General features: G+C 37.2%; 1 protein-coding gene across 1 annotated transcript in view; it reads right to left on the reverse strand.

Moving 5' to 3' along the window:
* Positions 1-25,011, reverse strand: part of SNRK (SNF related kinase) — a 39,754-nt gene that overhangs the window by 13,721 nt on the left and 1,022 nt on the right. The window contains exons 2-3 of the mRNA XM_063155376.1: positions 15,525-15,622; positions 13,522-14,215 (exon numbers count right to left, since the gene is read on the reverse strand). Coding sequence (XP_063011446.1) covers positions 13,522-14,110 — 589 coding nt within the window. The 5' untranslated portion in view covers positions 14,111-14,215; positions 15,525-15,622. The remainder of the gene's footprint in view (positions 1-13,521; positions 14,216-15,524; positions 15,623-25,011) is intronic.

Here is a 25,011-nt window from a genome sequence, read left to right on the forward strand (position 1 = left end):
AACAATTAACAGCTATTTCTACTACACTCTGGGACTCTTCTTGTTTCATTCTAATTCCTGTTTGTATAAAATAAACATTTAAAAACTCTCTTGCTCCCCGGTGGAATGGCGTACCAAAAGATGAAAAAGAAGCACTTTGGGGCATTGAAGCCCTGTAGTTGCTTTCTGCTTAGTGTAATAGCTAATATTTAGTTCAAATTCTTATTAAGAGCCTGCCTAAGAAAAAATGTTCAATGAGTGTCACTGCATTCAATAAAGGAAACATAAATATTAAGAAATGCATCATATAGCAGAACAATAAATAACTTGCTCCAATATATGGTTAATAAAATCTTCATGATCTTAAACTTCAGCTACAACTCCATGCTCTGGGAATTTCAGCAGCAATTTTGGGTCTTAAACCCTTAACACGTTACAGATCTGTACCTAGGAAAACCAAACAGCTGAGAGATGACTGGGCAGGCACCTCCCACGGAAGAGGGGAGAGCAGCCAGCAGTGATCTGGGACACAGAGCACACCAGCTTTTTCCTGGAAAGACTTGCAAGAGGGATCCACATAAACTACCTACTCAACTGCATCTTGTCCATTCAAAATACTCAATGTGCATTTCATGCTGAAGGATGGCTACAATTTTATTTAACAAAGTAAATCACACAGATTCATCCCTAGAACAATTACTCATTTTCCTAGTTATGACCTATTCTTCTTATGGTTTAGCTGACAGGGGAATAAGAACACTACATGATAATTTTCTTTAGAGCTCTAATTTGATCTAAGTGTATACTATTAAACTCAGACAATTATTGGATTTCTGCTATGCTCACTAGAGCCTCAATCCTGTAGGTACTCAGCATTTTGAGGTTGGTACACCATATCATGCATACCTGCAAATTCAGCATGACCATCACCATGTTTACAGATTCAGTAAGTATTTGGATAACTTGAGGCCAGAAAGGCGATGTTTAGGAATGCAGGACTTTAAAAGCCCTCACAAGACAGGGAGGCAGTTTCACCTAAAAGGTTCACATTTAATTCTGTAAAGTTAATTGTTGTCTTTCTACTTGTTTAGTTTCCACGCAGCCAAAAAGTTTTGGTTTATTATCTACCTCCCAATCACACAACAGATTACATGAGGTTTTTACAAGCACAAAAGACAGGTGAATTTATGCATTTCTGTGACCAGTCATCTTTTTTAACTTTGCCTAAGATCTATGTTCTGATTTGAACTATCCTAGTATTCTGCTCAATACTTCCCCACAACAGAATAGAATGCTTCATGTGTTCTTTCACCATGAAGTATTTTACAAGAGTCCCCACAGTATTCATTATTACAAACTACATTTGCTATAATAAAGCAATACATACTGGCTAAATGTAAGCCAAGAGAAAAAAATCCTGGGGAGGGGAGCAATCTAATTAAACTGTTAGTTAAAAATAAGCATATAAAAAGTTTATACAGAAGGAAAAAGATAGCAGTGTAAGAAATCAAGTTTAAAAACAGTAAGACAGTCCTGAGAAAAGGACAGCAACCACAGACGAGAATTAAAGTTCCATGAAATTGCCATATACAGAAAACTCTACCAGACCTTGAAGTTTCAACTGCACTGAGCAGATGCTGAACCTACAGTTAAGTATTTTCCATTACAAGGCAGCCTCCTAATTTATTTTTTATTTTACACACATGGCTTCTTCTCTGGGCTATGCATACACTTTGCTATATTTCAATTTGAAAGGATATGTGTAATAACAGGTGCTGTTTTAGTTTTCCAAAAGTTATTTAGATAAACATGTATGCACACTTACTTCATAAAAATAAAAAGCCCTTTTTAGAAGCAAAACCCAACTGATTGTCTAAATGCAAACAAAAACTCCCAAACCACTATTGCTTGCCATTATGCAATGTCCATTAGACATCAACCTTTATGTTTTCACAAATAAAACAGTAATTACTGATTAGCCAGCACATAACAGAGAATTTTGTGTATTTTTTCTTTCACTAGTTACTATATTTTGTAGTCTGTACCCATAGGTCTTTCCAGATAAGAATAGCTGCAAATAGTAAAATGAGATCATTTTAACACAGCTGTATGAAAATAGAATAAAAACTCTGGTTAATAATGAAATATACATCATGCACTGAACTGCTACTGTGTTTCACTATATCACTAATTCTGTTTAATGCAAAAAATATACACTAAAAGGGCATAATGTGTATGCAGAAAAAGTTTTTTAGAAACTAAAAACAGTGCTAAATACCATTTAACCTTGGCATATTATGTAGATATTCTTAGCCTCTCAGTGAAGAGCACTAGAGCAGCAACAACTACACTTTACCTCACTCTTATAAACTACAAGCAATGCTTGCTATTATACTTTTCTGACAGATGTGTATTTTGTTATCCTGCCAGCATAGCAGATGTTTATTCTGATGTGAGCAAGAAGTAACACTGGACAGAAACAATTACATGGCTTTTATTCTCAGCCTATTTTTACAGCTGCAGCTGTAAAAAGATCAACTTCACTGCACCTACAGCCAAGGTGACTAAAATGACTCAGCTTGCGGTGTCATGGACAAAGCTGAGCAGCCTCAGCAAAACTTAAAAGCCTACTAATAACCAGGAAGCAAGAAAAGAGTATGCCTGAGAAATCTAATCCACATGTAACACTGAAAAATCACTGGGAGGCTTAGTGCAGACCCTGTTATGTCACACGACAGATGTCATCTTAGCAACACCTTCTCAAGCCCTGCAATACCGCATTATAGCAAGCCTCTCATCTCTAAAAGCAGAGCCATTTGGATGTTGCAGGTGTGCTAAGAGAACACATTCAAGAGTTCTGTCCTGCCCCTTCACATGCAAACTCTCCAAACAAGGGGTTGATTCCTTGTCCCTTTTCTGTGCTACAGCTTAACCAGACCACATCAATTGTTTGCAACTCCTCATGCAACTAAAGCCAACCAACCAGATGACTGATGCAATGCCACCTTTAATGAGGCTCTTGTTAACACAGCTGCACATTTTTCAGTCAAATTCAAAATTCAAAAATTTGAAAATATACTGCAAAAACACTTAAATGTATAGCTCTGTTCTCTAAATATACAAATTTTGTTCACTCATTTAATGTAATAATCACAGTTAATTTTGGAGAATTCTTCTACTCCAGAATAGTGTAATCTAGCTCAAAGATGCAGGATCTTTAAGTAGGGTTGTCTTAGAGAAGTTAGTAAAGGATAATCAGAGGTTACTTTATTATAAGTATATTTACCAAATTTTGTTATTTCCCCAAGCAATACACAAAGCCATACACAACAGTGTTCATTACCAGAACTTTGTCCTGCCATAATCAGTGTCAGTGCCAGTTCTAGATTTGAGACCCTTAATTGAAGGAATACAAGGAAGAGAAGGGTTACAGAGACCACCCTTAAAGTGCAGATTCAAACAATAATTTTTCACAATTTCAAGTTCTTTTTCTACTCTTAGTAACTAGCAATTAGCAGATGAAGGCTTTATGGAAACTGCTTATTTCTGTCTTTCAAAGGTCATCTAATGTGCGCTCTTTAGAAAACTGATGGAAAAGCAGGAATTAGGCCCAACATGCTGCATGCATTTAGCATTCTTAATCACCTGCAAAACTTCAAGCTGTTATAGGAAAGGAAGGCACAGTTCTATTCTGCAGTAGCCAAAAATCAAGGTCTCTCAAAAATCCTGTGAAGATCTCAAGATATAATTTAGCCTTTAAATTGGTTAACTTGAAATTGTCATTGCTATGACAAAGAATAAAATAAGAATAAAAGCAGTAGTAACTAGCTGCAGTAGAGAATATATTTTTTTGTTTTCCAAGTCATTAAATAATCAGAAAAGGACCATGAACCATGACAACCAGGGCTGTGTATCTGCAACTTCCTTGCATAATATGAAGTCACTGCCATAGAAACCAAGTTACAACATTAGCTGTCTGTGCTACGCCTGTCTTGAACAGGGGGTGGTCAAACATCTGTCACGTTCAAGTTTGCACACTGCACAAAGGTTATTGATACTCATCTGCTTCACCATTTCATTGGTCACTTACTGCTTTCTGAAATTTGTGATTTACTCCTAAAATAAGTACTTAGGACTTCAGCAAGTTACAACTTAAGTGACACCTTCATATTCCCTCAATTTCCTACTGTTTCTCAGTCAGACATTTGTCACACTTTATATATGCTATATGAACTTGTGATTTTAAGCAATGAAAAATCCATATTCATTTTGGAATAGACATATTTGCATTTACATACATAATGTAAATTGAGTCTACGTACTGAAGTTGTTTATTTCAGACCTTGATGGGCAAAGGGTTGATTTTTTTCCCTCCTAACTTAAATTTAGAACTGCTTAACAGTTTACAGGGTATATTGCTCAGCTGATAAGATGTATGTTTCTACATAAAGTCTCTTTCTTCAAACGTGACTTGTAATATTGAGTAAATTTAGCCAGGTTTTACAAATTTCTCTTCACATGATTTACTGTAACAGCTGAACATTATAGTTATTTTCTACTAGGAGCCACTTAAGCTAAAAGGAAACAAACCCACTTTTATGGAGATAACAGAGGTGTTTACATGTTTATTTTGCCAACAAACAGACTGTGGATAAAAGAAGGGTGGAAATGGACCCCAATTTCCAGGATTATGGGCAGTCACTCTAACCACTGTGTTAAGGCACTGAAGAATGTTCCCCCTGCTGCTGCTACCTCTTCAGAGCACATTTCATGAAGAAAGCCCAATCCATAGAGACCTGCTGAATGCAAGCCTTAGAAGAGATTCAACACACCAGCACTTCAATACCTAGTTCTTGTATGCAAAGCTAAATAGGAAAAACAACTATGTAAGATCATCAGTATCTCTGCACTCTGGGCATGTTCAGGGCTAGGGAGCAACTGGAGACGTGCAGACTGCTCTTTTGAGCTCAAGACACAAAAACCCCACTGCAAATACTTCGTGTGGATTGGAGGGTGGAATTGTGATGGGGTCAGGAGCAGGTACAGGCTGGCAGCTCACGAGGATAAGTAGCAAGCATGCTTGTTACAAGCTGGAATTCAAGAACCTGTTCACAGAATAGGCTGAGGGAAACTGAATGAATACTCAAAGTATAGCACAGCTTCACAGAACTGTCTGAAGAACCAAAACACAATTTAAGAGTAAAAATTCAAATGACAGGTGAAACACTGCAGAAAATGAGACTTCTACTAAAAATAGTGATAAAACATTATATACAACAGTACAAAAGATAAAAGCTGGTATCATACCAGTGAATCATTTGAATGGTGCTTGTTGATATACTTGTGCTTCTAAAAGAGAGTAAGAGAAGTATTTCCACTCCTGTATAAGCTAAAAATCTATGCAAGGGATGCAGCTTTTTAAAAGTCAGTAGTGAGAAGGTAGAGAATAATTGTGAAAAAAGAATTCAGCATTTCTGTATATCACAAATATTTTTACACTGGCATGTGCAAAGACTACCAAAAAAAATGGAATATGCTCAAAATGGACCAGTAAAATTTCAAGTGTAAGAGTAAAGAATAAGGATTACTTTTTAGAGAAACTCAGTTTTTAGCTGATTTAACTATTCTTTTATGCTGTAATTTTTAATGAAAAAGGCTTTGAATAAACTTGTACATTGACCTCTCCAGTTCTCAGAGAGGCTACCATCTGTTAACCCAACTTTTTTGGTCTTTCTATAATGGCATTTATTTTTTCCTTGCTGAAGGCTGAGGAAGAAACCATCCACAATCAAGGCTAGCATTTTTTAAATTAACATTCAGAATGGGGGTTTTCTTTGTTTTAAAGCAATAAAAATCCCGTCTATATTACTATTAGTACACAGAGCAGACAAGAGAATGAAAGGAAATCTTTTCCTTTCCTGTCCCTCCAAAAAAAGAGCATAAATAGCAAATGGCATTTAGCAAATTATTTCCCTAATTAGCTTATCTGTCTGGTGAAACAGTCTGTTCTAAGTTATTTCCCTTGACTAAGACACAATCATCAGTAGCTAAGTCTTTTCTTCAGAAGTGATTCCTGTTCTCATTCAGTCTGGCAGCCAGTACTCATTCTCTGCAAGCCCCAACATAAGGAGGACATGGAGCTGCTGCAGGGAGAAAGCCACGAAACGGATAGGAGGGCTGGAGCACCTCTCCTGTGGAGACAGCCTGAGAGAGCTGGGGTAGTTTAACTTGGAAAAGAGAAGGTCCTGGGGAGACAAGAGAGCTGGAGCATGGACTGACAGAACAAAGGCTGATGATGACTTTAAACTGAGAGAGGGCAAGTTTACATTGGATATTTATCACTGTCAAGGTGGTGAGGCACAGGCTGTCCAGAGAAGTTATGGATTCTCCATTTGCTGTCAGTGCTCAAGGCCAGGCTGGATGGGGCTCTGAGCAACCTGCTCTGGTGAGAGGTTCCCTGCCCAGAGCAGAGGGTTGGGAATACATGGTCTTTAAGGTTCCTTCCAACTCAAACCATTCTATGATTTCATGATTTTTCCCTGAAGTCCATAGCATGGGTTTTGCTGGTTGAGTAAAACCACTAAAATAAAAACAACTGGTTTTTTTTAGTTACTAATACATCTCAAGTTTGAGTATTTTAACAGAAAAAACCACCACTGAAAGGTCTTACTGAACACATGCCTTCCTTTATTCCAAAATAGCCTGTTTTACTCCAAATCATCAGTTCTGCATTTAAAAATATATTCTATCTCCTTTGATATATGTTGGTCAGCCACAAAAAGTTACTGAATCTATATTAAAAAAACAAACTAAACCAACATTTTCTGCATGAATTCCAATACTACTCCTCCAGAAAATAATTAGCCAGAATAAAACCCAATAATAATTAGTTAAAAATAAAAGGAAGTTTTCTTCTTTATAAAATATGTTTTCAAAATCATTGGACATATCAAAGTCTACACAGCACATACGGCTATTGCACATGTTTCACTGCAATGGCTTTGTTATTTTTTTGGTATATAAAGATAATTTGCTTCTGGTATATTAAAAATTCTTCATGATTTTGGATGGACTATCTTTTCCTACACATTTTAGCTGTATAATGCATAATTTGTACTTTATTTAGAAAAAATTAACATCTGAATACAGCTTTACACATGAATGCAAAACTTGGGCATCTGGTTTATAACTAGGTAGTACACCACTGATTTTGGTCCCACCAGATCTGTGTTGCCAAATTAGTCAGCCACAGGCTGGAAATAAGTAATCTGAGTACATGTTTGAAAGATAGATGAAATTAAGCTTCCTGGCTGTGGAGATGTATTCATCATAATGAAACCTTGCTGCACAACAGCAGCTTGAAATACTATGAAAACAGTTCTCCCATGAACACAGCAACATGACTGTATCTCTGTATTTAAATTACAGTTTAGCTGATATAGCAGTAACTGAAGCCTATCTTGACAGCTTCTCTGTAGTTGCACTTGGATAAATTATTCTTTGTTTCACCCAGCAGTTTACTGGTGAATGAATAGAAACTTCTGCATAAAGTAATCCGGAACAGAACATAAATTATACTTGATAAATATTAGCTTGCTCAGATTTACTGAGAAGTTATCAGGATCACAGATTCCCATTGTTCACTGCAGCCCATCATATCAAAGCTTCACTTCTGAATTCAAGGCTCCAGTATTTGCAATGTAACATCCTCAATTTTAAGCATTAAAAATAGTTTCTGGTCAGTACAGTAATTGGATTGATGGGTAAAAAAAAGAATAGGATAGCAAACTGCATGAAAACTGAACTCCCATTTCATTAAAAATAAACTTCACTATTTGCATGCAACTTGCTGCAGAACATAAATACTTTGTTATCCTCAAGACTTTGACTTTCTAAAAGTGTTCTACAACCAATTCCTTCTGTTTACCCCTTCTAAAAAGTATAAAAAATTAATTTCTGATTTGACTCAGTTTTTTTCAGCAGTATGAGATACCCATCAAAGCAATGTGAAGCAGAAAAGCTTGGCCACTAACACCAGTACACTAGAGAATACAGCAGAACAAAATACACCTAATACTCACATCAGTTTCTTCTGTTTTGCTTCAAAAAACATTTGAAGCCAAGAACTAGAGTGTACAATTCTCCTAAAAATAGACTGGCAATGATGATGAATTTCAGTCAAGAGTTTCTCTTACAAAGAAGGTGGAAAGTAAGTGAGCCAGGCAGAGCTGGTATTACCTAAACTTCCTAACTCAAGAGACAGGTCCTACCCCTCTCCCCCAGAACTCTTCTCCAAGCTCCAGATTCCTTCCCTTCCCTTCCTGTGCAGCACCTCTTCCACTCCATCCTAAGGGAACAAGCAGCTCTGCTAACCTGGCAGAAGTTTAAGCTTGCAGAGAGCAGCTTTTCTGACAGTTTTTGGCTTTCTAACAGTTTTCTGTCACGTTAGCTGATAACAGTCAGTTCATCAAAGGGCCAGGCACGCAGCAGAGTGCAACACAGGAGAAGGGGTAGCTCTGCACCGATGCAAGCAAAACAGAAGGGGAGGCACACCTTATACTGGAAGCAGCCAAGTATCACAACACTTTCAGTGCCCTTCCAGCCTCAAGATCATGCCATGCTGTATCTAAGTATAAATGATCTGAAGTGCTGAAATATAACAACGACAAGGGAGATTTTCTAAACCAAACAAGCAGAGAAATGCTTCTAATTGCTGAGAACTTGGCTATAATCTGATTTTGAGCATACTCAAACTCCAAAATGCTGCCAGGTATGCTCAGTTATTCAATATTGTTTATGATCTGCAAGTATCTTACAACCTTCTTTTTTAATACCAATCAGTCAAATCTTATATTCAGTAGTTTTTTAGTGCAAAAGGTTACTGTATATAGCCACAGGTTGACATTAGTCATTCAGTAAGAGAATAGTGTTATACACACCCAGGAACATCCAAACCAGCTCCACACAGGCCAGACAGGGTCTCTGGGGCTAGCTGGCTATGCTCAAGCACCCTGTGAACATGGCTGAAGCTTGGAAACACTAAGCACACTCCAGCAACACTACACTAAAGTAAAAAGCCTTTGCAAATGTTTGATGCAAAAAGGAAAGAAAAGAATTTGGGTTCATTCCAACAGACACAAAGTGGGTCTAAAGGCAGAGTATCACCATCTCAGGAAAGCAGAGTGTCTGTGTAACAAGGCCCCTGTTTCCTTCTGCAATCAAAAACACATGACCAGGTAATGAATCCATAGTTTTACCATACTGACAGAAGACATCCAGGTCTGAGTTGTGCAAGCCCCTGTCTAACTTCTAAAGCAGCAGAAGTTATCTGCAACTTCCAGGGCAGCAGCAAGCTGCATTTGGACTACAAAGTGCCAGCTGAGTAGCACTGAGCTACAGCAGCCACAATATTCTCGTTAGTCGTGTCTTTTATGAGGAACACCTTGCCACCATTCTCTGTGTGTTGCTGTGATGACAAACTGCAATGCCAAGTAACTGTGATGGTAACTGCAATGTTATTTGTGTATTACAGTGCTTTTCTAAAGGCCAGTGCTCAACTGTGCTAAATATACAAAATCCCAATGCTACAATCTGAATTTGCCCATTTTTCATCCCCAGAAGAATGAATTTACTCTGCAAATGTTTCCATGCATTTGCAAAATACCCAACTACAATAACATGAACTTATCACAAGTGTCTATGTCTTACTGTAGCCTACACAGCACTTCACACTTTGTAGAGATGCCAAGCAGTTAAAATAGAACCTGCCCTCCTCTGAAAGAATCAACTCATCTAAAAAACTCCAACTAAATTTTATCACCTAGGAAAGAGGCAATTTCTATTTATTTAATGATCCAATTTCTGTTGATGGTGGTAGAGCAAAAGGAAGAGTACTACCAGAAGCACACAATTCTTTCTCATCTGTAGCTATCAACTTTTAAATACTGATGGAGCTCATGGTAGCACACATCACTGCTCTAGACAGAACTGTGATCTAAAGCAGCACAGCCATTGATTTAGGAAATGAACTTTATGTCCAACAACAAGCCTCTCACTTTGATTGGAACAAATTTTAATTAAGTATGGAAAAAACCATGGGAAATTACAAGCAACAGAACTTCTCATTATCTAACTCAGCTTTTTGACAAGTCCTGGGAACATATGATCATTGCCCAATATTCCTCTTGCATCATTTTAACTACAGCATTAAACACAAAAGGAAATGAGAGACCTAAATTAACTAGGCTCTTTTCAAGTGTGCAAACTTTCAAGTGACATCACAAAGGGCAGATAATCCTCAACTAGCTGAAACAGTTGTTTTCAAAAAGCAAGCTTTTCTATTATCTTTATTAAGCATAAAATAAAGACTTGCCCTAAATATTTCAGTTGTTTGTTGAAAGAAGATGTAAATTATCTTCCTTTATATACTCATTCTAATATTATTCATAAGAGATCCAAAAAGCCACATTTGTGGCAAACTCTTTGGCCCAAAAAACCCCATCATACCCCTGATCACACCCCTGATCAGTTTTAGTTCCAATAATTTTTGCAATAATTTTGCATAAATAACAACAGGCATGGGGTTTTAAAAACACAATGAATGCAAAGGTACTTTAATAGGCACAGAGTGTAAGCAGGGGAATCCATTTCAATTTGTCATTTTAGTAAACTGAGTTAGATTTCAAGTGGTCAGATGCTCACAAGGGGGCATGACCATGTCAGTGCACTGGGGAGAGCATGACCTCCTTTTTACTAAGGAATAAGTTTTTAGATTGGTTCAGCTGTAATGTAATTTCATCCTAAGTGGTGGAAGGATCTTTGCCATTGGCAGTCACTATTATTGCAATATTAATAGCCCCATTCAGCCAACAGCTGAATGAGCTCACAGCACTCCACCACTATTTCAAGCTATACATACACACCTTGCACATTACTGGCATCAGAATGTAACTGATGAAATTTCTTTCTTCAAAATTTCTATTTGTGAATTTATACATACTCCTAGCCCACAAGTAGAATCTCATCCTAGCATGGAAGTTTATCTTTCAAGTTTAAGAAAGGTTTGCAGAAGCTCATTTCTCAGTTACATAATTACAATTTTAGTGATAGATTTCCTAAACCTACATTTAAGATTTCTTTTGGGGGAAAGAGGGCTTTAAAAAAGGCCCTATTTTTCCCCCCCATGATCTTTGTATTTAAAATACATAAATCATATTTAGAAAATTTGTATAGTGTATCTTACCTTTTTACCCACAGTTAGAAAAGGAAAATCCAGACCCTTCAAGGTCATCATCTTATTGGAATCTTAATAGTAAATTCTGGTATTTTTACTCTGGTAACTGACAGTACTTCAGAGAGATTTCATGGTGCATTACAAAGTGATGAAAAATATGCCACTAAAATATTAGGATACAAGCACTGCAATTGCTCAACTAGGATAGAAGTTTGAAGTATCCAGCAGCTGAGACAGCATACTGGGGAATAAGTAAGCAAGAACTAACCATGGAGGGATATTTAAATATTCTCAGAAATAGAAGATAACTGGCATCCTTAGACACTAGTTAAAAGTTAAATAGTTAAATTTTTTCCTAATTTTTCTACTGTTCACATCAATCATATTAATGGGATACACACCATATTAACCAGACCTCTCTCTCTCTCTGAATCCATTCAAAAATTTTCTTTAAGCATTATTCAGAAGTTTACCTCCCTAGCTGTTTACAAAGTCCTCTAACAAACATTATTACATTTATCATTAAGAGGTCCAAAGCATGATTTGTTAACTATATAATTCAGTTTGGACCGTCTGGTCATAATGCTCCTAATTCCCCTTCCCCCATTAATCTCCACACACCTCCTTTTTCCAAGCATCTTCAACTGGGCAGCAATATCAAAATCTAATTTTCTGCTCATCCTCCAGAATTTGACTGCTATTCCATTTTTCAAGAAATAATTCACATAAGGCATTGTATAACTTGTAATTAACAAATGCACTTTTCCATCTAGTTTTGAAGGCCACTGCTGTCAGTTACACTCGTGCTTCAGGAAATTCTCAAAAGGAGATAAGAGAACACAGAAAAACTCAGGAGTTAGGAGCTCTAGTTTGCCATTAATAATACCAGAATCAACTCATCTGAATCATCCGACTCCAAACAGAAATCATTTTGTAAAGTATCACTGTAGCATCAACATCAATTTGCAAACCCAGAGATAACAAAGATCCAAAATTCCTAATTATAGCACACTTGGGAAAGTACTTTCAAGTCTGGAAAACCCAGAGGACAATACCTATTCAAAGACAGAAGCCACAAAGTGCTATTCAAATGTTTAGGCAAAGAACCTAAATATTTTACCTAACAGCTAAAAATATTTATGTTTAAAAATAATGCAAGAATTGTAGTTCAGCATTGTGCCTGTCAGCACACAAAATTAGCTGATTGTTCACCTCAGGAAAATTAGCAAAAACCTGGACAACTCTGCCTTAATTTAAACCATCACTACAGTCACTACTATAAAACACAACAAAACACACAGAGCCATGTAGAGTCCTAATGGGTGCTGTAACACCCATGAAAGTATCAGATACTGATAAAAACAAGAGGCATTTTGATTACCAGAAGCTATTCTTGGAGCACCATTTGCAATTATATGTGCCTACACCTGCTGGGGAAGTGAGCTGTACCTCAACGAACAGATTTAAGCAATCTGTATGACTACAGGACAATATTCAGTGACCCCATCAGTTCTAAAGCTATTTTCTAAAAAGACTCTAAATTACTTCTACTACAATAAGCAGCAGACCTAAGAGAGACAGCAAGAGAATTACATGTAGCAGTCCACCCTGCACACTCCACTTTGCAGCTAGAAACATGTAGACTCATTTACACATTACTATTTCTTTTACCTTTTACACAATCAGGAGCAACTGAGAACTCATCCACTACTTTTGGTTCTCAGACAATGAAAGGGCAGAGGTGGGATAGAGGGAGTTGAGGCTTTCTCTAACCTAACTCCCTGTCTCCTCGTCCTTTGATAGCTGAGTTAGTACTTGGTACACAGGGCTTCCCACCACCTTGCAGCAGAACATGTAAGCAGCCTGGGCTCACAATGCTATTCTTACATGGCTAAATTGAGCAAAGAAAGTCACTCGTGGCTGGGTGCAAGGGAGTGTGGGGTCTTGTTAAAAATAAATTCAAAAAAGACAACTTTTCAAAAAGGATGATGGGTTCTCTCTAAAACAGTATTTACAAATATACTCATTGCATCCACATTATTACTCATTTTTAAAAAACAATTACAATCTATACAATAGCACCATTTCATACAAAAATAATTTTAAAGCATATTTGAGAATGTTTGAGTATCTCCTCCAAACAGAGCTGCTCCAGCATGACCTCATCCACAGCTCATCGAGGTTATATTGCTTCTTGCCAATTAGCTGCCTTCCATATTTGGCATTATCTTGAAACAGAACACAGAGGTACAAGATCATGGTATTTATGTTTATAGATTACTGGTTGAATTCAAAGCAGACATACATACCCACTGCTGGTGCATCATATTCATCCCCAAGTAAAATTTCAGGAGCAGAATAGGCAAGAGATCCACAGCTTGTGGTGAGCTTCTTTCCAGGCTGAAATTTGTTGCTGAAGCCAAAATCAGTCAATTTCACAAGTCCTTGTTTTTCAAAGAAAACCACATTCTCTGGTTTTAAGTCTCTATGAACTACATGCAGTTTATGGCAGTATGATATAGCATGAACTATTTGAGCAAAGTATTTTTTTGCCAGATCCTCATTGAGACCTTCCTCGTGTTTCATGATGTAATCAAACATATCTCCGCCATCCCCTAGCTCTAAGATGAGATAAAGCTTTGTCTGGGTGTCAATCACTTCATACAGCCGCACAATGTTGGGATGCTGCACTAACTTCATGCACCTGACTTCCTGAAAGAGATGTCCAGTGGCAAGAGTGTCCAGTTTGGTCTTGTCAATGACTTTTACTGCTACTTTTTCACCTGTAAAGACATGCCGAGCAAGTTTGACCACAGCAAAATGGCCTCTGCCCAAAGTTTTATCCAAGTCATACAATCCTGCAATTTTTCCATCATATCCTCGTTTGAAGCCTGCCATTCTGTTTCAGAAGATGAAATAATATTTAAGCTCTTTGGAAACGTGGTATTTTCATATAAGAGTATCTGATGCAAATAAATAGTCCATAATCACTGTCAAGCATACCTAAAAACAAAGAGACAAGATTACATACTTGTATAAAAGTAAGCAAAATTATTATCCTGTAATTACCCCAGGTTACATTAGCACATTACTACAGATTATTTATGAAATCATCTTCAGAAATTTTTGCAAAGAATTTAGTGAGGCAGGCTGTGCTAACTTGCAGATTTCTGACATCACATTATCAGTATGCTTGAAGAAAGCGAGTTTTAACACTTCAATAATGAAAACTTGTCACAAATTCAGTGGCCTTCATTGTCATGAGTCAGAAACCTTTCAAGCAGCACTTGAACTCGATGTTATAAAGACTGTTAAAACTGGCAAAGCTGAAATCTGTAACTTTCCCAGATACACTATAAAACAGCTGGGCAGCACAGAATATCAAGAGGAACATACTTAACACATCCCTTTTTTGGCACATCCCTTCATATTGCACATGAAACAGCTTTAACACAAAGTTCAGATGGCATGACTTGGGACTTTTACCTCCCCCTTTTAAACAGCTTTCTGCTTAGTAAAGTAACATACAATACTTAATTGTGTTACTCTAATTAGCTTAAGCATTATCAATCAATACTGTAATTACAGCAAAGGAACAAAGCTTTGAAGGCTGAAATGAAACATTTGGGTTGGATGCACTCAGTGGTAAATAAAGCTTGTTAAATATTTTGACTGAAGTTACATAAACTGGTGATAAAAAGTTTGGAGGTAGGCTGCATATGCTCATCAGGCCTGGGGATGAGTGAGGAGAAGGGGAAGAAGAGTTCAGCTTTTGTGTAGTGAATTCCTGCTTACCAGGTATTTGGCATTTAAGCAAACAAGACCAAACTTACAAAATATTCATACTCAAAACTAGTTTTGAAGGTCTTATGTCCCATTGTCTTTTTTTGTTTTTCCACATACAAAACCTACCAGAATTTTTCCTGTATTGTTAACTTAGATTGAGGTTTAAAAAAAAAAACTGTAGCTATCAAAAAGCTAACCATTTCTCCAACTTTGAGTACAAAGCAGTTAGAAATATGAAAATTAGATGGCTCATTGCCAACTCTAAAATACAGAAAAAACAGCTCTTTAGAATATATTTTCAGTTTCAAAACTGAACTTCAAAAAGGAAAACTTTGAAAAGGAAGCTGGCAACCAAACAGCCCCTTACATTAGTTATTCTCAAGTTGAAATGTAAGCATTAGATTAAAAACACTCCCTGCTAAACAAGTTATTTCACAGACAGTGAAACTAATGAACCTGGTTTCATATGAATTCAATTACAAGGTTGGGGGTCCTATGAGGATTCTGTGATGTTTAACAAGCTCACCTTACTGCTTCTCTCAGCTGGAGCCATGGTACAACCTCTTCGCTATCCAGCTGTCTGCTTCCACAAAACCCATAGAATTCAGTTTGAGACCTCCACGCCTGTAAAATTTGAATGAAATCAATTAGCTTCCAAAACGTCATAACCTAGACAAGGAACAGGGTTAAGTGCAACAAGCATTCATACAATAACAAACAAAGTAAACATTGAGGTTTGGGGTTTTGTGTTTCTTTAAAGATAGTCATCAAGCTTCAACAGACTTCACTGGGTTTTGTGTTGCTGTATGCACCCTTTTATTCTGCTACTAAGCACTATGCTTCACACGTTCTTTCAAAAACCACTCCACTAGAAGATGTTTGGCATATCTGCTTCCCAACATTTCACAAACTGCTCATCTTACAGAGCTTCCCCTACATTCCCATGTAACAACATCCCATCCTTATTCAAAAAAGCACAAAACTGAATTAAAGCAAGCTACATTAAGCCCACTCTCCTTCCTGGTAGGCACTATTACAGAATGCATAGGGAACAACATAATACAATGGCAAATACAACAATAAACAATCAAACTCTCCTTATCTTTCAGAGACTCAAAAACTTCTTTACATCTGAGAGCAGTGGGTTTGTGTTTAATAGCACTTGATGGATTCTACCCCACCCCTCCCTGTGAAACTGGGCAGGTGCTTTATTAAAGCATGTGAATTTTTAGCATCAAGAACATACTGCAGCAGAGCTGAATAACTTAACTATGTGCTGTGAGAAGAACCACTTCCTCTTGTTTGTTTTTAATCTCTCGATAATTTGTGCATCTTCTCATTCACCATCTGTTCCAAAACAAGAACCAGCCATACTCCATTTACCTTGCCTCAAGCAACTCAGAATTAGTTTCCTTCCTTCCTAGCTTCAACTCAATTTTGTTCTAATCCTAGTCTATAAATCCTTTTGCAGAGGTTATTCCACAGGCTTTAGCATTCCTCTTACCCATCTCTACTCATTTTCTGGTTTGTTCTATTCTACTTTCTAAGGCCATTTTGAGGGTTCTTTCACTACTACTGCACGCTAACAATGCTTCCAAGCAATACTTTGCTTTATAGTTGTGTAGTGTTCCATCATACTGACCTAACCCCAAAATGAACACTAATGAAAACCAGTCCATGTACATACATAAACCACCTAATCTTAGCCTGTATGAAGCAGAAGGGGATATATTAATCAGCTGTGCCCCATATGGTCATGCAACTCCAGAGTCTCACTCCTGAAGAGATTGCCAGCATTTAAAAAAACCCAACAACAATAACAAAACCCCCCACAACAAACATGCTTTATAGTGCTGCTGTCTCCACAGCATCCCAATCTGACTCCTAACTGCTTCTAGATTAAAGAAATTAAAGGGAACTGGAGCACACAAATTAAAGACAGCTTGTCTGAATTCAACTGCAACACTGAGCAGTAAGGAAAGATTTATGTTCATTACTTTGTTCACTTGGCACATTCTCAAACATCATTGTACAAGCTCAACAAGTGATTTAACTTTAAATCACAGAATACACATAAAAATCAACCTGTCAACAGAATTCCAGCAAAACCCAGTTACATTTAAGCAATGGAGAAATATATCAGAGAGTAATCAATAGGATAAGAGCTTACTGAAATGGAAGATAAACTATGTTTACTAACGTTGCAGCCCCATTAGCTGTAACGAAATTAATGCAAATTCATTAACAGTTTAACTTAAAGTCTCCACAATAACAGACCAACTAACCCTTAACTCTGTAGTTTTAAAATAAATCTGCATAGATGAAGCTCCCACCGCTAAATACAGAGATCTCAGATGTAACACATGGTTGGAAAGTACAAAAGTTTAGAATTGTTCAGTAGTAGGAAGTGGATGCAAAAATGTCACGGTGTATATAGATACAATCCTTGGTTACAATTTAAATATGCTATCTAAAGGAGCACAGTTGCCATACCAATACATTTCAGAGCAGTTTCTTTTTCTCAGTTTCTCTTAAGACTAAGAAAGTAGAATTTTGACAGTACTTTAGGATCGACTATTTCAAGCTAGAGCCTCTTTGAGCCCCTTTGTTGTTGTCTCCTTAGTTACAACAGTACAACTTCTGGGGCTGACTACAGATGAAACCACACAAGCCTCTAGTTTTGCCATGACCCTCCAAAACAGGATTACTTTTAATGATGGATCATTTTGGTGATCCAGTTTACAGTGTGATCTCTTGAACATTTTCCCAAGTGAAGCAATTCCAACTAAAGCAGACAACAAGCAAAATTTCCACCAGCCACATGTTAACAGCAAGCCAAATGACAGCCTGCAAAAAAGCATTTAAGACAGCTATATCACAGAAAATATTTACCTGTCTTTTCATTCACATTATGTTAAACCCCTGATAAGTTCATTTTTCAGCATTAGAGTTTGGTTTTTCTAGTTGGTGAGTTAACTAACCATTAGCAGCGTTTAATCCACGTGGCTAATTATGGTTCTAAAAATGCATTTTTCCCTAATTATACCAGAACTCAGCTACGCCCCCAATACTCATTTTATGCAGTGTAGACATTTACCAGTAAATAAATTCAGAACAGATCCTTCTTTCCACAGAAGCTCATATACCTATCCCTCAAAACACTGCAAACAGCCCCTAATGGAGATCTGCAGGAGCTGTTTTGTAATATCACATGCATCCTATTAAAAAGCTTAGCAACAGCATTGTGATTCAACCATCTTTAAAAGATGGATGAATAGATCTGTTTAGAAAAAGGAGCATGTTTCAGACACTAGTTTTTCTTTAAGCATTTCACCCTATTCAAAAAGTTTCATTAGATTACACACTGCATGTAAGACCAGCCTAGTTCATCTTACCCTAATGTGTGTATTAGCTTACTTTAGAAAATGAAGCTTCACGGTCCCATTTAAACAAAATGTTGAAAAACTATCAATGCAAAGACTTCCCTGAATCATCAGTCCAACAGACATAAAAGCTGAAGTAATCTTCACTGGGACTTGTCTGTCCACAGACAGCTAACCATTCCTGTCTCCCTTCACGATAAATGGAGATTCGGTCAACACAGATAAGAGTCTGTGATAAAACAAATTGCACCCTAAAGCAGATAGCCTAAGAGATCAGATGAATCATTTTGTAAAAGCACATGCTTTCATTTTCTGTAACAGGAGTTTAGAATGAATAGTTCAGTGGATGCACACATTACACACATCCACCAGAGAGATTAAAGTTTTACCCTGCTTCTCCTTTTGCTCTCTTATGTCTCAGATAAGTAACAGCATCTACACCAATTATTTATTTACTATATAATTGTATGTTGATGGTAAGACTTATGTTGATTGTGTTCCTGGAAACACTAAATACAAAATCTGACATACACAGAATGTGAAGATTCAGAAGCAATTTTTCTTTCACTCTGGAAATAATTTGTACAAATCACAGGAATCTGAGAGCAATCTGAATAACATATTAACTCAGTAAAATAAACTGCAAGTATAATTTTTTATATTTTTTTCCAATATTTCCTCCCAATTTTTATCTGCCATCCTAATGTAAGGTGCCTTTACAGGGTAATCTATGAACCTTTAAAAACAGTCTGTCTTGTTACTATATGACCCACTACTTGCACTGTTACAGCTTTGATTATGTATCAACCTGCTTTCCCCCAGAGGACTTTTTATCACCTTTCCTTCGGTATAAGGGAGCACCAACGCACTAGAAGCAGGCAAAAGGCATTGCAAGAGTGACATGTGAAAAATACATACACTCAGTGCTTATCACATGGCCTGAAAACTTGTCATTATGCAACTCCTCGAGTGTATTTCAGACTTCTGAAGCTCCTAGTACCCAGTATTTCTTGAGTATTCAAGACTCAATGTGGGAGTCAGTATCCCAGGAAAGCGTATTCTCCTTTGTTTGCATACAGGTGTCATGATCCAGCAAAGCCTTTCTTCCTCCACCTTCCTATGGCCTTCACAACTACCACTCAAAGGTACTCAAAGAAACCATGGCAATCTACATTCACCCTACAGCCAAACATTTTGTACATGCAGCGTTTTTGGGGGGCAGAGGAAAACAATTCACAGAGGCAGCAGTGTTACAACTCAGCCGGTATATATGCAATGGCCTCTAAAGCTTTATTTTCTACTTCAAGTGACTGCACCACAGCATACAGACATATCTTCCCTTCCACTGATGACAAACCCTATAAACTCTCCTGCTCCCAGTAAATTCCGTGATAAAACACTACAGGAGATTTTTTCAAGGTGTACATGCACTTCTTTAATTTTCCTGTTAAGCATCAGGGTCCATGTCCAGCCCATACTGTGTTACTGACATGTCAAGATATATCAGGAAATCTCTCTACTCTCTCTACTATTCAGCACTGACTACCTCTAAAATGATGAAGATCATGATGAAGAGTTATCAAGTAATGCTGTGTTACAAGCATAAAAAGAAGAATTAACCTGCAAAACCTAACTGTACTCCCGAGTTTTAAACAGTCTGTAGAATTTTGCTCTGAAAAGATACAAGAGGCATCAATTGCTGATGAAGTTTTGCCATTCTAAACATTTGGGAAATCCCTAATGAAATGTGTTTCACCATTTTAGAATGTATTGCAGGCATTAGAGCTACTGATGTCTAGACTTAACTCTTCTTAGTATTGAAGTAAAAGCAAAATGCCAACAAGAATTCTTCAAATCTAAGGTCCATTATTCAGTAAACAGCCAGCAGCAGAAATATTTGGCAGGTCAATAAACTTGGTAAAACATTGCTCCTGGGCCAACAAAATGTTGGCGGATGGGAAGGGCAGCACTATTATAGATTTGAGAAGAAAAAAGTTACAAGCAGAATTTCGTAACAGAAAACGATGAGAGCCTGCATGACCTAAGAGCAGGACACTTTGAAGTAGATCAAATGCATGAGAAAAAGAAAATGTAAAAGATACAATGCAGGATTCTGGATATCATCAATTAAAAAACACATTTATTTCTTAGATAAGGAATTCCCAAACTTTCAGATCTACAGATTGCTGTCTACCATCTCTTTTCTTAAGACTAGCGCAGTAACATCAACCACAGACAATATAAGCTTTCCTCTTTCATGCAGTTAAGCTGTGGTAAGTGATCTTCAGAACACTAGCAAAAAGCAAACTAAAATTTGAGAACTGTGTTGTAGAAACTCCACTTAATAGTTGGTATCTATGTGAGAATCACCCTCCATACAGACAACTTAAAGAAGCCACTGGATCTGAATTGGTCCTTCAAGGCCTCCCCTTTAAAAGTCAAGAATGTTTATTTCCTTTTTCTTTCCAAGCAGGTGAATGAGAAAAAACAGAGGCTACGCTGACGTAGACTCCAAAGCAATAGTAAGAGAGTAGCAGTAACAGCGAGATGATGATTTTACACTAGACCCAAAGTTATTAAGAGGACAGAGGCACTAAGACTGATGGAACTATGAGCCACTGACAAACCCATCACTGGTAGTTACTGGCACTGGTTCCAATTGTGAAATATGTTAAAAGCCCAAAGTACTTTCACAACCTTGCTGATAATTTGCTGCAGTTCACAAGGTACTTTCCATTTCTAAGAGGAGGTATTACACAAGACAAATACTAGTTGCCCTACAGATTTAAGAACTCAGCAATAGCTTTACACCATTTAAAGTCCTCACACACGCCACAGCTCCAAAAGCAATTAATCTCATGTTGTATCTGTTTTCCTCTTATGCCTTCTCTCAAAGGAAAGCCTGTGGCCTTTCATTTTTAAAGAAAAAAAGCAAGAGAGACATTACCCTGTTTACATACCAGAGGCTTCAGCAATACAGCACTTAAGCTCTGAAGCTGCTCCTGAAGCATTACTGTATAGATAAATACCAGATCTTCCTGAATAGCCATAAATTATCTTCTGCATAGTAGTATGTGACAATGTCTTTTAAAAGTACTTATTCCAAGTTTTGTGATATGTGCTAGTACTTTCTTTCTGTATCTGTAAATCAGTTATAAAACTTTGTTCAGACCCTGTGATGTCATAACATATAGAAAAACTAGTTTCAGCTGATAATCTCATGTTTTGCAGTTCCCACTAACAGAAAAAATTTTCATCAACTACCTAAAATTTGTACGGATTTCTTAGTTACAGACATTCATACATTTAAGCAATCCAGATCTGGTATTTCTGTCAACAATTGTATATGCAACAGAGATAACTCATGGTAGTTGGATGCCCTAGCCCAGAATTATACTTTTCCAAGCTTGATAAACAGTATCTGAGTAGATTTTTGAAGATTTTTAATATTCTAAATCCCATCATATTTTCTTTTTTTTCTTCTTTATTCTTCCCCCAAAATAGCTAGGAACGTGAACTGATGAAGAAATATTTTGCATAGCAGATGATTCGTGACAGTATCACTATCTTTTAGACAGCATGCTAAATCTTTATATCTATGAAACTTACTGCAGAAACTTTGCAGAAAGCAGGTAACTCGATTTCTCCACCAAACTAAACTCCTTTAGAGAAGCTGCTTCATCTACTCCATGTTCATGAACTCTCAGAATTGTTTCACCTTTTTCCAATGTCTATTTATTAACATTACCACATAATTTTGTCACGCCAGGCAGTGCAGCTAAGACCATTAAGATGAGCTCTAAACATTCTGCCATTAATCAGTGTGGCATAACATTTCAATGTTAGCCCTGTTTTAACACCTACATCTTTGTTGTGTAAATTCAGAACCACAAACATGATTTTCTTCCCATATCAAGGGAGGTGAAAGCATCACACGCCATCTCAAACACAAATGTTCAGATGCAAGTATGTGTGCATACCCTTAGTACCTGTTACAAACAACAATAATTGCTATTAAATTTCTTAATATCTTCAAGGTCAAATATCATATAGTTTTGTTTGATTAGCAATAAATCTGGTAACACAAAATTCAAGTACTGAATTTTGCCACTTAAGTTGCCACTATGAGACTGGTGTTTTCCATCTAGGATACAAACTGCTTAAATCTTGACAAATATGTTGACTCCAACCAACAGTTACTCAGTTTCAATAGCTTATTCTCATTTATAGCATCCCAAATTAGTCAGGAACAGCCAGATACCTGAAATCTGCCATGCTTCAACATGAACTAAGATTATAATAAAGCCTAGGCCATCATTTCTCAAGTAAAGTCCAGTCAGTAACTAGATAGTAGTCAGTAACTCCTTTTTCTGCAACTTTCTGCTGCAGAAAAACCAACAGTGATACATAAAGAAAGAAAAGAAAACAGGCTGTCAAATACAGTGTAACATTTGTGTCCCAGCACAATTGTAGAAGATCACTGTAACAGAGGGATTCAGCTTTTCAGAAAGTGAACATGCACTGTTTTATACTTTGCAAGTATAATTATTTCTCATTAAGTTCTTAACATTGGTGACTCAATCAACTTATGTGTACTAGAACTCCGCCAGGGTGAGTTATCCTAGAGTTGTAAGGGAATATACGTTTTTTTTTCAAATCCTCTTAAGCTCTTACATAATACTGTTATGTGTATTAAAACAACAGGTACTTTACATTATTATAGCAGCTGTAGCATTCCAGTTAAGTGCTTGAAAATAACGTGACACAGAAGATGGGCAGAACCTCAGCGGCTACTAAAGTTAAGAGCTTACAGAATTTAATATTACTATATTCATCATAAACTGCAGCTCAGCTCTATATCCCTGATCTGAACCACATTTCATTGGTTTCTTATTTTAAGACACAATTATAAACACAATTAAGTAGGATTGGGCAGATGTTCACCAATAAGTTTCACAGCTACGGCATTTCAGTGAAATTTTGAGAATCCAGAAAAGGAAATACATTATTTCACAAGAGACACATTGTGAGGAAAAAACGTAGCTGCACCAGGATACTGTGTCCTTGAAAGCAAGGCAGGCCAAGTAAGACAAAGGTGCTACTTTGGCATTACAGTTGCCAGTGGGATAAAAGGGACAATGATACACTGAAGGTGTAGACTGCAAAAGAATTATTCAAGTATGATTCAAAGGCAGTTAGAAGGGACCAGGCTGGCCAGAACAGTGCACAAGATGACTGCTGCAAGTAAAAGAATATCTGCTGTAGCATATTAGCATGCACACCCTTAGCATGATATTTCTTTAAAATAATCAGAAAGCAGACTATTTATTACAGTGCAACCACCCACACCACATGGCAGTATCAGTTCTCATAGCACAATGATTCAAGGAACACCAGTAACCTGTAGGGTGCCCCGTGCTCAAACTGTACTTTCCTGCTTCTTGGTTGGGTAAAATGACAACAAAAACCATAACACAGTAAGTACATTTAAGATGCAATTCTCCCTTTTCCCTGTTTTTGATGAAAGCCTCAAGTGTGGATCATAAAGATGCTCTTAAAAGAGCCAGATGAATGTGCTGTCTTAGATGCTACCCTGCCTACCAGGCAAAGCTCCAGCAGTCAGGTTAGCTTCCCTTTCCTATCACTTGAAAAAAATATGTCATCATTCTACCACTTTTTTCATCATTTAGGATATTCAGGAAAATTAAGAGACAAGACTGGACTTTCTCCCCCTTAGTTTTTATTATTAAGTCCTCTAATCTGGATATTGTATGCACTAGAAGTCAAAGGGGCAGACATTAGTCTAAGTAAACATTTTGACATGTTTCACAAGGTAAAATTTGACTGCACTGTTTGGTGCAGATCTTATTCTTAAGAATTGTTAGTTCTTATTTGTTTCAGATTCCTTTGAAGGATCAGCAATAGTACAAAAACACCCACAAGCCAATTTCCCACTTTCTGTGATATATCTGCCAAAAAAGTCCCAGGATTCCTTAACTCAGTTCCTAATGGTGCATGCCTTAAAAAAAAGCTTAACTGCAACACAATAAACATTTGTTAGTAAACACTTCTATATAGATTTCACTTTGCAGAGATTCGTTAAACTGGTCCTTCCCCAGAGCCTGAAGATCCAAATATATCCATAATAAACAACTCCAGAAAAGCAGCAGATATGACTAAGTAGCGACTGCACTACAGAGGGCAGGCGTAAGCATATTTGCATGCACTTCATTCATGCTAGATGGCTGAAAATCATACAATACGCTTCAGCTGCTCCAGGAACTGTAATGGTACCACCAAAGAAACGACTGCTTTGCCCTCATCTGCTCACAACAAGCTCTTGGAAGTGAGATGATCAAGAAGAAACGATCTATGAATAAGCAAAAATCCAAAGCGTGTATCCCGTATAAAGGGTTCTCCTTCACAGGTATACTAGCATCTCCTACCAATAAAAATATCCAAGCTGAAAATAGGTCACTTTTGTCACCAACCATCCTCTGGCCAGTACAGGGGGTTTTGCCCTAGTGGATGATCTCCAACACTTTACTCAGTCTACTGAGTAAAACCCTACTTACTAGAAAAAAAAAAAACAAACCCAAACCAAAACAAATAAAACCAACCACATGTATC

The sequence above is a fragment of the Melospiza melodia genome, chromosome 1, assembly GCF_035770615.1.
Source record: "Melospiza melodia melodia isolate bMelMel2 chromosome 1, bMelMel2.pri, whole genome shotgun sequence".
Classification (NCBI taxonomy): Eukaryota; Metazoa; Chordata; class Aves; order Passeriformes; family Passerellidae; genus Melospiza; species Melospiza melodia.